At 35.7% G+C, this 11,893-nt stretch overlaps 1 protein-coding gene and 1 long non-coding RNA gene across 6 annotated transcripts; one reads left to right on the forward strand and one right to left on the reverse strand.

Annotated features, from left to right (window-relative positions):
* Window positions 1-1,298: 1,298 nt before the first annotated feature.
* Window positions 1,299-4,123, forward strand: LOC145552153 (uncharacterized). Of its 5 annotated transcripts, none has more exons than XR_014088103.1 (6): window positions 1,310-1,681; window positions 1,750-2,130; window positions 2,234-2,284; window positions 2,421-2,587; window positions 3,130-3,241; window positions 3,362-4,123. XR_014088103.1 is itself a non-coding variant. In XM_081608593.1 (6 exons), exons 1-5 carry the CDS (start codon window positions 1,603-1,605, stop codon window positions 3,138-3,140), a joined length of 393 nt encoding a protein of 130 aa, XP_081464719.1. In that variant the 5' UTR covers window positions 1,320-1,602; the 3' UTR covers window positions 3,141-3,241; window positions 3,362-4,123. The 5 variants fall into 5 exon arrangements, 1 of the variants encoding a protein (XP_081464719.1); XR_014088101.1 differs by having other exon boundaries at window positions 1,311-1,681; window positions 2,396-2,587; XM_081608593.1 differs by having other exon boundaries at window positions 1,320-1,681; window positions 1,750-1,809; window positions 2,396-2,587.
* A 141-nt stretch (window positions 4,124-4,264) lies between these two features.
* Window positions 4,265-6,592, reverse strand: LOC145552154 (uncharacterized). Its single transcript, XR_014088104.1, has 3 exons — window positions 5,988-6,592; window positions 4,583-4,847; window positions 4,265-4,460 (listed from the first exon to the last, which is right to left on the reverse strand). It is a non-coding gene; the product is annotated as an uncharacterized LOC145552154 (long non-coding RNA).
* Between the last annotated feature and the right edge of the window lie 5,301 nt (window positions 6,593-11,893).

Consider the following 11,893-nt stretch of genomic DNA (forward strand, 5'->3'; position numbering starts at 1 on the left):
AAAAAGGTTTATGATTAAACAGTTTGAGGGAAGATTTTCTGTGGTTTATTAATGTGACAGCCACAGGAAGAATCCTGCAAAACTCAATTTACAGGGTAGCAGATAAATTCCACGTTGATGACGAGACCAGTGTGGTTCCAACAGGATCATCAAAATCTGTCAGTATCTTCGTGCAAATGTGTGTAAGAAGTGGTTCAGAAATCCAACAGAGAACCATTTGCTTTACACACATTCAAGTTAATTCTCAAGATGAATCTGACCAGCAGGGGGCTCTCTAGCTGGAGGATGAAAAGTCTGTTAATTAGTTTGAAGATATGGAAACCTCTTTTTTTTTGCAACACAGTAGAGCTTGGACGTTTTCTGGCACTGACACGAGTCTGAGCCGAACGCTGTTGTAACCCCGTGTTAAAAACACAAGTAAAATGAATAGATGTTGATTTAATATCTCATTCCACAACGAGATTAAAAAGTATTTATGTTTAAAAAAAAGAATGTTTGTTAATATGTTCTTAAATATTGATAAAAAAAAGTGCTAAAAATCTTTTAAACCTGTGAAATATCCCTTTAATGATTGCTTTTAGTGACATTTTAAACAACCAATAACTGGCACCGTCTGATTTCACATCAGCCAATCAGGTTGATTGTCCCGCCCCTTTAACTGCAGTGCTGAGATTTAGCTGAGATTGCGTCTAACTCCCGTGAGAGCTGAGAGCTGACGGTTGTTCCGTGAATCCCCTGTAAGATTCTGTTAAATTCTACAAAGAATCCTGGAAATTAGTAAGACAATGTTAAATTAGTATCTCAGAATTCATAATTCAAAATAGTGAATCTGTTTTTTTTATATTAGATCTCCAAAAGCTTCTAACAGCTGACGTCCGAAAAAAATCCCTGGTAGTTATATAGCATTGAAGCATCGGTGAGTAATCGCACGCGCTCAGCCGTTGGCCTAGTAAATTTACTAAAAATTGGTTAAAATTCCTAATAACTGTTCAAATTTAATGAAAAATAAAATTGTATTGTAAATTTTATATCATTATTATTGTGTATGTTGTATTTTTTCCATGTAAATTTACTTATCTTTTTATTAGTACGTTTTAATATTTCAACGTTGTCAATGTGATGGTTATGGAGGACCAAAACTGACATAATAATAAATAAAAGAATAAATATATATACTATATATTTTCTTTTTTATTTCTCCATACACATGACTTTCCATCAAGAAAAATAGACATTTTTTATTTATTATTTCCTAACCGTATTTATTTCTTGATGTATTTATTTATTATTTCCTCGCTGTATTATTATTTACTCCTCCGTATTATTATTCACTCCTCCGTTTTATTATTCACTCCTCCGTATTATTATTCCCTCGTCCGTTTTATTATTCCCTCGTCCGTTTTATTATTCCCTCGTCCGTTTTATTATTCCCTCGTCGGTATACGGACGAGGGAATGTAAATATGTAAATGAGGAGGTCTGCTTTCTATGTCCTGCTCTTCTATTGGGTCAATCAACCGGAAACAGAACGATCAGTCTGCAGATCCATTGTTCATGCCTTTCTACTTTGCGCTTTCGGCCTCAGTTGAGCAGTACCTAAGGTATGGCGGAGTCACATGGTGGACGCTCAGTTTCTGACTTGTTAAGGGAGGCTGCGAATAGGTTGGAGGAGTTGGAACGCGGTAAGTTTTTGGCTAACTATACATTTGGAAATTTGTGGAAGATGTTAATCATACTCTCATTTCATTAGCAACCACCGGTTCTACTCCTCCGACACAAAGTCCCAGGGCCAGGCCAACGCGCAATTTTAGTAAGTGTTCTCTTGTTCCCGTCCTTGTGTGGTTTTTTTTTTTTTTTTTTTACTATTTTTAATGTAATTCGTCAGCTTATGTTATGTTACTTCGTTATTGTACTTGAGTACATTTATTGAGTACTTTCTCCACCACTGATGGGCGGGGCGGAGCAGCAGGAAGACGCAGGCGGAACCGTATCAGATGGGGAAACGTGGATTGACATACTCCCGTTTCCTCCCACAGTCTATAAACGCGACTGTCAGGTTTATTGGTCTGTCTAAATCAGGGATGTCCAAAATGTTTTTAGTGAGCGCTAAAATGCAGAAAAATAAATGAAGGTATTTAGAGTCTAAATTATCCGTAGTTGTGAGTGTGTGTTCATGTTGCTTACAATGCCAGACTTTCTCACATATTTTGACACATATCTCATTATTTTCACAGCATCAGCAACACCTGGAAATGTTGATTTTGCAGGACGGCATCCGGTTGATGGTGAGCTATTTCATAGTTTTTAAAAAAAGGTTTTAAAAAGGTTTTTAAAAAATTGTCTTTCTTAAGTATGTAACTTTGGTGCTTTGAACACTTGATTATTTCCACCCTCAGCTGAGGTTTCTAGACTGTTTTCCAGCTGGACAAATCTAAGGCATCAGAGACGGACAAATCCCGTCTGTCAGACGACGTATACACACAGTTTCTGTTGTCTTGCACGGAAAGACTCCTCGGTTGTCCCAAGACGACAGGACAAAGAGCGTCTCCAAAGAGCTGGGCTGGGAGAAAAACGCATATGTTTCCGAGGTGGGTTAGTTATGTTACTGTTGCTTTACTATTTTGCTTGTCTAATAATGTATGTAAAATGTTTTAGTTCCATAAATTAAAGTGTGTTTGTAAGGACAAACCAATTATGTGTCTTTAAAAGGCCACACTGGTTTGCAATACATCAAACAATTTTATTTTGACAAGTTTGATACATTCCTTCAAAATTTCTTGCTTAATTTTTAAAATGTAATGATTTATGTTTCTTATTTGTTTGTAGAGTGCAGCAATGTACTACTAATGGAATGTCTTTCTTTTGTTAAACATGATTAAAAAACTTATAAAAAACATATAACTTCACGTGTTTGTACACGTGAAGTTATATGCACTTGAGACATGTTACTGCACAGTACATACAAATGCATGACACTGTTTACACTTGTATTTCATATGTCTCTTCTGCACATTAAAACACTAAACAAAAGACTTTACACATTCTTAGGCCTACCTTTATACGCATCTTTTTCAAATCTTCAATAACCTATATGTAGATGAATGTTTTTGCATTTCATTTCTTTGTGCAGATGTTACTTGATAACATCAACTGGCCTAATGACGAAGAGATCGATGAGGACATAGTCTCTTTGGAAGATCACTGTCTGATTATGAATTTCCTCCGCAGATTCATCGAAAGTGGTAAGAAATTATTTAAAAATACATTGGGTTTTTTCAAAACTTAATTGGGAAGAGTTTTTTCACAGATGTATTAATTAAATTTTAATCTTAACATAATTTTTGTATTTGTGTGCCGTAAAGGGACGTCGGACATCCTAAGGAATCTACTAACTTTTTGGACTGGCTGGGGTCTGGTCAGCTCCAATCTGGAGATTCAAGTTGTTGACTGCAATCTCCTGCAGTCATCTACTTGCTTTCTGATGTTGAAATTGTCAAAAAATGACAAAACCTATGCAGACTTCCACCAAAACCTTATAGCCAGCATTTCATCAAGCTATTCAGGTTTCGGACTAATTTGAACCAGGCTATTGCAACGCGTTACAAGTTTACGCACTTAGACATGCCCCATGACATTTCTTGTCAAAGTTACAACTTTCTAATTTTCTGTAATGGTTCTGAAGTAATGTGTAGTGCACTTGTTAATGACTCGAGTTTGACAGAACTTTGCATTATTGTTTAAAATATAACTGCTTCAAGTTATTGTACAACTTATTGAAGAGCTTGTTCTTGATGCTATCAATTGTTTACTAAGTTTACCTAGTCATTTGTAGTATCACACAAAAACTTTCAAAATATAAAACCATAGTAATACTTTATTTCTTAGCTTGAAATTAATTAAACCTACAAGCTAAAATCTGATATATATTGATTTATAATGAAAAGTCATATTAAAGGTGTTTTTATTACAGAAACATGTAAGTAGCACATTTAAACACTGAATATTGTTAATTTACAAATAGTTCACATCAAGTTTATTGTCTTTTCAATTACAAAATGTAACTGGACCACTGTGTAAGATTATGTGATGGTTATAAATAAATAGCAAGTTGTTTCTGTTTATAATGGAGTTAATTTTATTAACTTTTTGTCTGAAAAGGAGCAACATACATTATGATAATAAATTACACACTCAAAGAAAATATTTTTATCTAATAAGGAAACAAAGTTGCATCAAATTTTCAAGGACGTTTTTTTGTAGCCTCTATTTACATATTTCAGTGAGAATATCAACTGTCTGTTGATAAACATTTATCACATTAGAAAACAAGGTCGTTGGATCTGGTAGTCTTTCAATTTCCACCCGAGTCAAAGGCCTTGGAAGCTCTACCTCTGGTACAGTCACGCCATCATGATGGTGACCATATTGCCTCTCCCCATCAATACCATACTGGTTGTCAACCTGTCAAAGATTTAAGAAATCGTGATGTAAATAAAATCCAAATTAGACACACTGGAGTTTTTTTTAAAACACACAAGTTAATTTATAATTAAACTTTGTGAAATGGAACACATTACACAAACCTGTGTGGGGTCGCCATCTTCATGTTGGTTTTGAGACCACAACAGTAGTGGTGACTGGTTCCGTTCTGTACGTAGTCGGTGGTTGTTCCAGCCGTCCATGAAAAATCTCAGATGTCTGTTGATTTGAGGTAAAAAGGTCCAGTGTAATGCGTATAAGTGCACCTCGTTGTCTGTTTGCAACAGGCCCTCGGTCTCCAGGTAGCAGAAAGTTGTATAAAACGGATCCAACACTGCCCCAAATACATCTCTCCACAACCTCTCAATCCTGGATTGAAAAGACATTTTAATGAGAAAGGTGAGAAAAACATAATACACTTATTTAAAGACCAACAACTTTAAATTCTATTTACATTATGTCACTCAATGTTATTCATGTCCTGTAAATGTATTTAGTCATTAGAAAACAAATTGGTTATTTAAAAATCTTTAATAACAGTCTGAGCGTCAATAATTTTCAGCAAATTCAGTCATGTGTACTACAAAAATTTGAAGACACAGACAACTGTACAAAGCCTTGGACTGCTATGCAAGTTAGATGAGTTAGAGCAGTTTAGTCTTGCAGCAGCCCATGACCATGGAGACAAAGACAGCGGAGAAGACGTGAGAGAAAACAAAAGCTAGGGTGTCATGGACTTGCACATCAGCTAAAAGCTACCCTTGCCAAATGATAGCTTGAAAGCAATGTATCATTGCTTTCATGTAGTCCATTAAGCTTCATGGATTACATGCATCTTAATGTAACCACCAAAAGGGAAACAAGAAACAGCTGCTTTCTCTTTTCTGCAAGACATGGATAAACTATTTTTTCCTGATAATGCCATAAGGCTTGGAGGGGCTAACAACTTTTATTGCATGACAGGAGTCATGCTCTTACAGGTAAATCCAGTATAGGTTGTGTTTGGATTTACATTAACAGCTGGCTTCACAACGCCACCCTGGTATCCAGTTATTGCTCTGTAGACATTGAGTTCATGATTTTGAGTTCCAGAAGCAGGGTTAGAACAGAGAACGAGCAAATCATTAATGAATATGAATATCTCACAATTCTGAACTTCTTCAGTGAATTAAAGGCTCAAGATGACATGTTTTATTAGTAAAATTTGATATTTGGACATTTGAACACAACAGATCAGAAACATGCGGTCAGGGGAGGCAGAGCGTCAGCTGTCATCATGAAATAATAATATAATAATAACATTATTTATAATGATTTTTGCACCCTGTTTTTCCTTAGCTAAACACTAACATGAATGGGATCTTATGATTTAGATAAGTCAGTACCTCAACAGCCATGAAACATAACCACACGCAACTGAAACAGATGTTCTGTAACAACTGGAATTATAATACTAATATTAAATACAAATAAGTTCCAAAAAGCAAAAGAAATATCACACATGCTTACCTTATACCGTACTCTGCCATTCGCCTGTGAACTGTTCTTTCACTGACCCCAAAAAGTCTGCCAATATCCATGACGGATACACCAGCAAGAAGAAATTATTCCAATACCTCAGCAGGCAGCAAATATCCAGGTCTTCCAACTGTTCTTGTGTGGTACACAGATTGGTGCAAACGGCAAGCCACTTCCTCCAACATCTGGACAACTAATGAGTCAGCATCATTATCCGTGTCTGCAGCTACCTGGACCAGCAACTCCATAAAAACATTGACACGAAAAAGCAAATAGTCATCACTGACTGTGCTACTTTCAGCTAAATTGGCAAGGTGCCTTAAATCCTCAGCAATCCTACGATACATTTCTTAAATTTTTTAAAATTCCTCTAAAAAAGGTTGCTCTGCTAAGAGAAGCACAGCGCAGGCATGAACAATGGATCTGCAGACTGATCGTTCTGTTTCCGGTTGATTGACCCAATAGAAGAGCAGGACATAGAAAGCAGGCCTCCTCATTTACATATTTACATTCCCTCGTCCGTATACCGACGAGGGAATAATAAAACGGACGAGGGAATAATAAAACGGACGAGTGAATAATAATACGAAGGAGTGAATAATAATACGGAGGAGTGAATAATAAAACGGACGAGGGAATAATAAAACGGAGGAGTGAATAATAATACGAAGGAGTGAATAATAATACGGAGGAGTGAATAATAATACGGAGGAGTGAATAATAATACAGCGAGGAAATAATAAATAAATACATCAAGAAATAAATACGGTTAGGAAATAATAAATAAAAAATGTCTATTTTTCTTGATGGAAAGTCATGTGTATGGAGAAATAAAAAAGAAAATATATAGTATATATATTTATTCTTTTATTTATTATTATGTCAGTTTTGGTCCTCCATAGATGGTGCTGTGATGTGTTGTTATTACTTAGGAACTTTCTGTTCTCTGTAGGTCAGAGCTAATGCGGGTTTCTAATCCACATTTTGAATGTAGATTTAATGTTATAGATGTACTTTGGCACTTTTAGATTGAAATTTGAATTGTTGAATTGCTTTGTTGATATTAGCATCCTGAGTTTTAAGATACTTTACTTTGACCTTCTTCCAGCTCAGGTTTATTTTTTTCTTATGATGTACTTTTGAAACATTGTGCCAGAGACATCAAGATCAACCTTACAAGAGCTTGGATGGCGAGCCGCAGCCCAGAGGACCGAGTGAACTGGTAGTCAGTGACCCGACTGGTCACCAGCCATGAAACATAAAAAAATATTTCACAGACATATTGGAAAGACTAAACAAACTTTGAAAGAACATTTGACAGACACATAAAAGACTGGGTTATTTTTTTTATTAAAATGGTTTTTTTAAAAGCGCGCAATTTTTGTTTATTTGTACAATGTGGATCCACAAATGTTGTTTATATTAAATTCTACTTTTTTTAAATTAAATTCTACTTTTTTTTAAATTAAATTCTACTTTTTTATATACATTGTGTGCTCTCCTCCTCCTAGGCTTCCCCGAATTTAGAATCTCCTGATCAGGCCCAACTTACTTATACTTTTGTAGTGTTGGTATTGCCATCTACTATTACAAGGTATTTAAAGTAACCCTTCTTGTGGGTTACACTATCTTCTCAAGTATCAGTCGATGACATTTCTTAATTCTTTAAATGGAATCCTAGACAAACACTAAAAAATATTCCACACATTAAAGACATTACCCAAACAGCTATAGATACACTAAACAAATTACTATTATTTGTCATCCTTTAATTTAATATGTACTAAAACATGTAATCTTAAATAGCAAATTGAAGTAGTGTAAGATTGTTTTTGATTTTTAATAGGAATTCAATCAAATCTTTTTCTGTGTTAATTCTGCGATGTATTTCTTATCACTATTAAAGCAAGACATGGAGATAGAGATGTGTGATATTTGATTGTGATAGCTTTAATACAGGGGATATGACACTTTGATAATGAAACACAGCGCAAAGTGACTGTGAAAGTAACACAAATTAAATCAGGCATTTCATTTTTAATATTCTGGCGCCCGTCAGATCGGCAGCAAATTACAACGTCTAAGTTTCTCTGCTCTTGCCCATCAGTCAGTCAGTGTTGCTTCATCCTTTTTGCTCCTGTTATCTAACCCCCTGTCACTCATTATTTCATCCCCCCTTTACAGAACCTTTCAGTCAGTACGACGTAACACACAACCAGCAGTACTGAGCTGCCTCTGCACCAGGTAGTGGTGGTGTGATAAAGGGCCAAGCAAACAGATAGCAATGCTGCCCTCTGCTGGTCATATAAACGAATACTAACATTTTTACAATGAGTCTTTTTTAAGAAATGGAAGAACCAAAATTTTTATTTTTTTTTTTTGTGAAAATTGAAAATATTGTCAATTTCTATATATTCGTCCCAGCTGCAATTTAATGCGAAGATTATGAAAACGAAGCAGGAAGATAAAAAAAACAAAAATAAAAACGAACAAATCCGTTTTGTTTCTGTAGTGATATAACAAGTTGCTAAATTCACCCTCTGCTTGCTTATTGTCTGTGTTGTATTCACAATCGTTTCCTGCCACAGCCTGAGGCAAGATGCTGTTTCAAGTCAAACTTCTTATCAAGATGACTGACAGGAGTCAGAATGGGCGCTTGACCAGGGGACAGGGAATAGGGAAGAACTGGCTTTGCAGCGGGGTCCCTCAAGGCAAAATAAAGCAGCTTCAGTGGCAGTTTTTACTTGTCCAAACCTCTATTTTCAAAACTGTGGCACTTTACCATTTGAAACTGTCTTAAAAAGCAACCACACATAATGGAATAAGAAGAGTCTACATATCTTTACTAATTAGTTCCTATCTGAGATATGCATAAACAAGCACAATGTGTTTTTGTTTTACTTTGATGACTGCTAAGTACGGAATGACTTAAAGTGTCTAAAAGTCTGATTGTTAATCACTAAATATGCTGCCTCTGAGTGTGCAACAGACAGGACTTCAACCATTAAACCAACACAACCGAAAACCGTATTTTGACGAGTCAATGTCAAATACATATAGACCTGATTTTATGTCTATATCAGAGGTTGAAAACTGTGGGGCATGCTCCCTAGGGGAAGGGGTGGGGTGTGCCATTGCGGGAGGGGGAGTTCAGGATGAATGAATGAAAAAAACAACAACGATCAACGCTCTGTGTGCTGGGGGGGAAGGGATGGACTATAACAGGGAGTCTATAAGAGTCTCTCACACACATCGTTTCAATCAGAAGACCAAAGTCTAACTCTCCCCTTTGTAATCCACAGGGGTGGGGGAGGGGGGAAGGGGCAGAAAGTGTTTGGAAACCACTGGGGGGATCCAGGAGAAAAAGTTTGGGAACAACCGGTCTAAATCACCAAAAACTGCCTGGTCTAAAGGTCTAAGCTTAGACTTCAAATGAAGTCATTTATAAGGATCTAAACATATTTACAGTGAATTAATTAAAATGCCAAACATTAAACTCAAATTCAACTGAATTTGTTTTAATACTATATAAAACATATGATTTTACTGTACTGGTGGACATTTTAATCTTGTGTTGTTGAAAATCTGAGTAACTAAACAGGCTGTGCTCTAACAAGATGGTTACTGTGGATGTCCTGAAGTAGCTGTTGCTTAGCATACATTTTGAACTTAACCTTCGACACTCTGTTAGTAATGCCTAAAGAGCTTTCAGAAAGCTCCCTTTCTAAGTTTTCTGAAATAAAATTAATGTTTCATTTCGATTTTTCATTAGAGGTAATCAAACTGTAGCTTGCTAGCTACCTGCTACTTAGTTAAACTGCTAAATAGATAGCCAGATAGTCTTTGATTTCATTTCCACTTGGGATGAATAAACTATCAAGCAACTGATGCGAGTTGAATTTAGAAAAATGGAAGCTCAAACATTAGACTAAGCTGCTAATGATTAGCTATTCCCTAATCATTATCTAATCAGTGGCTGGAAAAGTGATGGGGGGCTTCAACATTCAAGCGTTTTTTATATATACATCTCAAGCTTTTTAAAAATCGCTTTTAATATTGTCTGTAAAACATAAAAACTCTTTGGATGTGGGTGGTTGGTGGAAATGGAGACAAAATCTGTTTTGCTAAATATCTGGGCTAGCCTTGAAAGGGATTCTGTTTTTTGTGCATACAAATCTATCCAGATGTATGGAACTGTGTACTCAAGAATCCAATCACATTGCCTTTGAACAGACAGTGTGAAATTGAGTGCACCTGAGGGAATGGCAGACTCCTCCCTTTAGACTCTCTCATCTACATATACGCATAGATGTAAATTTACATTTAGATCATATATTTATATGATCTGCCTCATATGTGGAAAGAAGAGAGAGGTGCAAAGACTGTTAAAGAGGAGAGAGGTGGGAAAACAGAACTGAAAACATGTCATGTTTTACATGCAAAGTCAGACTCTATTACATATTTTAAAATTATACACCCTTTACACAGTTCACACACAACTTTGTTGTCATTAATTGCATGTGTTTATTGATCCAAGTACTTTATAATATGGAAAACTGTACAACACAGAAATGATTAAGATGTAAAGATTAACAAGATACAAATGTAAATCTCAGAAGATTTACAATTTTTTCACCAATACAAATAAACCTTTTTAAGTGTCTTAGATGCCGTTTATAATCAAAAACTACACAGATTTAGGATTGTGCTGAACTGCTTTGATAAATTCAAGATTCACTTTTTTTAGCCGCATTTTGACGTGTGGAAATAGAAAAGGTTGATGTAAACAGCAAAATTTGAAATAACTTCCACAATTTTTCAAAAGATTTTTATGTTAGCTTGAAATGTTTTTTTGCTTTTCCGAGTAAGAATTAGGATGCCGAAGCGGAGCTGGAAACACATTTGCTGAATAAGTTCTGACCTAGTGAACATTTACCTCACGCGACTGATTGGCTGTTTCTGCTATCGACGTGCTCTTCTATACGACTCTGACTGCATGTAACATTGCCAATACTGGCCGATGTGATAACAACTACACCTGCCAAATAGTAACCTTCTATAAATTATATATATATATATATATATATATATATATATATATATATATATATATATATATATATATATATATATATATATATATATATACATATACACACATTTTTCTAACGTGTTGTCCATGTTAGTATGCAACATCTGCACGAACAACATCTGGCAATGTCCGATTCGTTCCAATCTGGAAGATGGAAACAGCCAATTTGAGTTTTTTTTACCTTTAAAAAAAAAGTTAACTCAAAATTTGCTGTCATTTTCTGTTCCTTTCATTTCATCCAACACTTGATTTTAGATTTTAAGATGTAAAACTTGTGCCTCAAAAATAAATGGTGAAAAGAAGAAGATAAAACATATTTTGTAAGACTTATAACTTGTTTCCTGTCTCCTACCGACAACGTTTGTTTGTTTGTTAACAATCTAGGCATTAATTTTACAACTGAATAGATTCTTAATCACACATTACTAATCTGTCCCAGCAAGTGGCTCATTGTGCCAACCCCACGTTTTATTTTGTTTGCTAAATTGTCTAGAAGTCCTGTGGATAATAACATGGACCATTGCTCTGGTCACAATGAGGAAACCTTGCTCAGAATCTCATAACCTGATGGTGACAACTCACTATTGATTTCTTTCATAACCCACCCTGCACACCTCTCCTTCCCTCTCCCACTCCTTCCCTCGGTGTCTTGACCCACTGCTCTCTTTGTCACCCACAAACTGGACCCACCTCACCTGTGCCCTTAAAGAGTAATTACTCCCTCTTTTATTTTCTCCTGCGTAGCTCCATATCAGGCTGCTCATCTCTGACAGCGCTGCAGCTCAAATTAAATTCCATCATCTGA

This window comes from Poecilia reticulata, chromosome 7 (assembly GCF_904066995.2).
Source record: "Poecilia reticulata chromosome 7, P_reticulata-male-v2, whole genome shotgun sequence".
NCBI classification, from domain to species: Eukaryota; Metazoa; Chordata; class Actinopteri; order Cyprinodontiformes; family Poeciliidae; genus Poecilia; species Poecilia reticulata.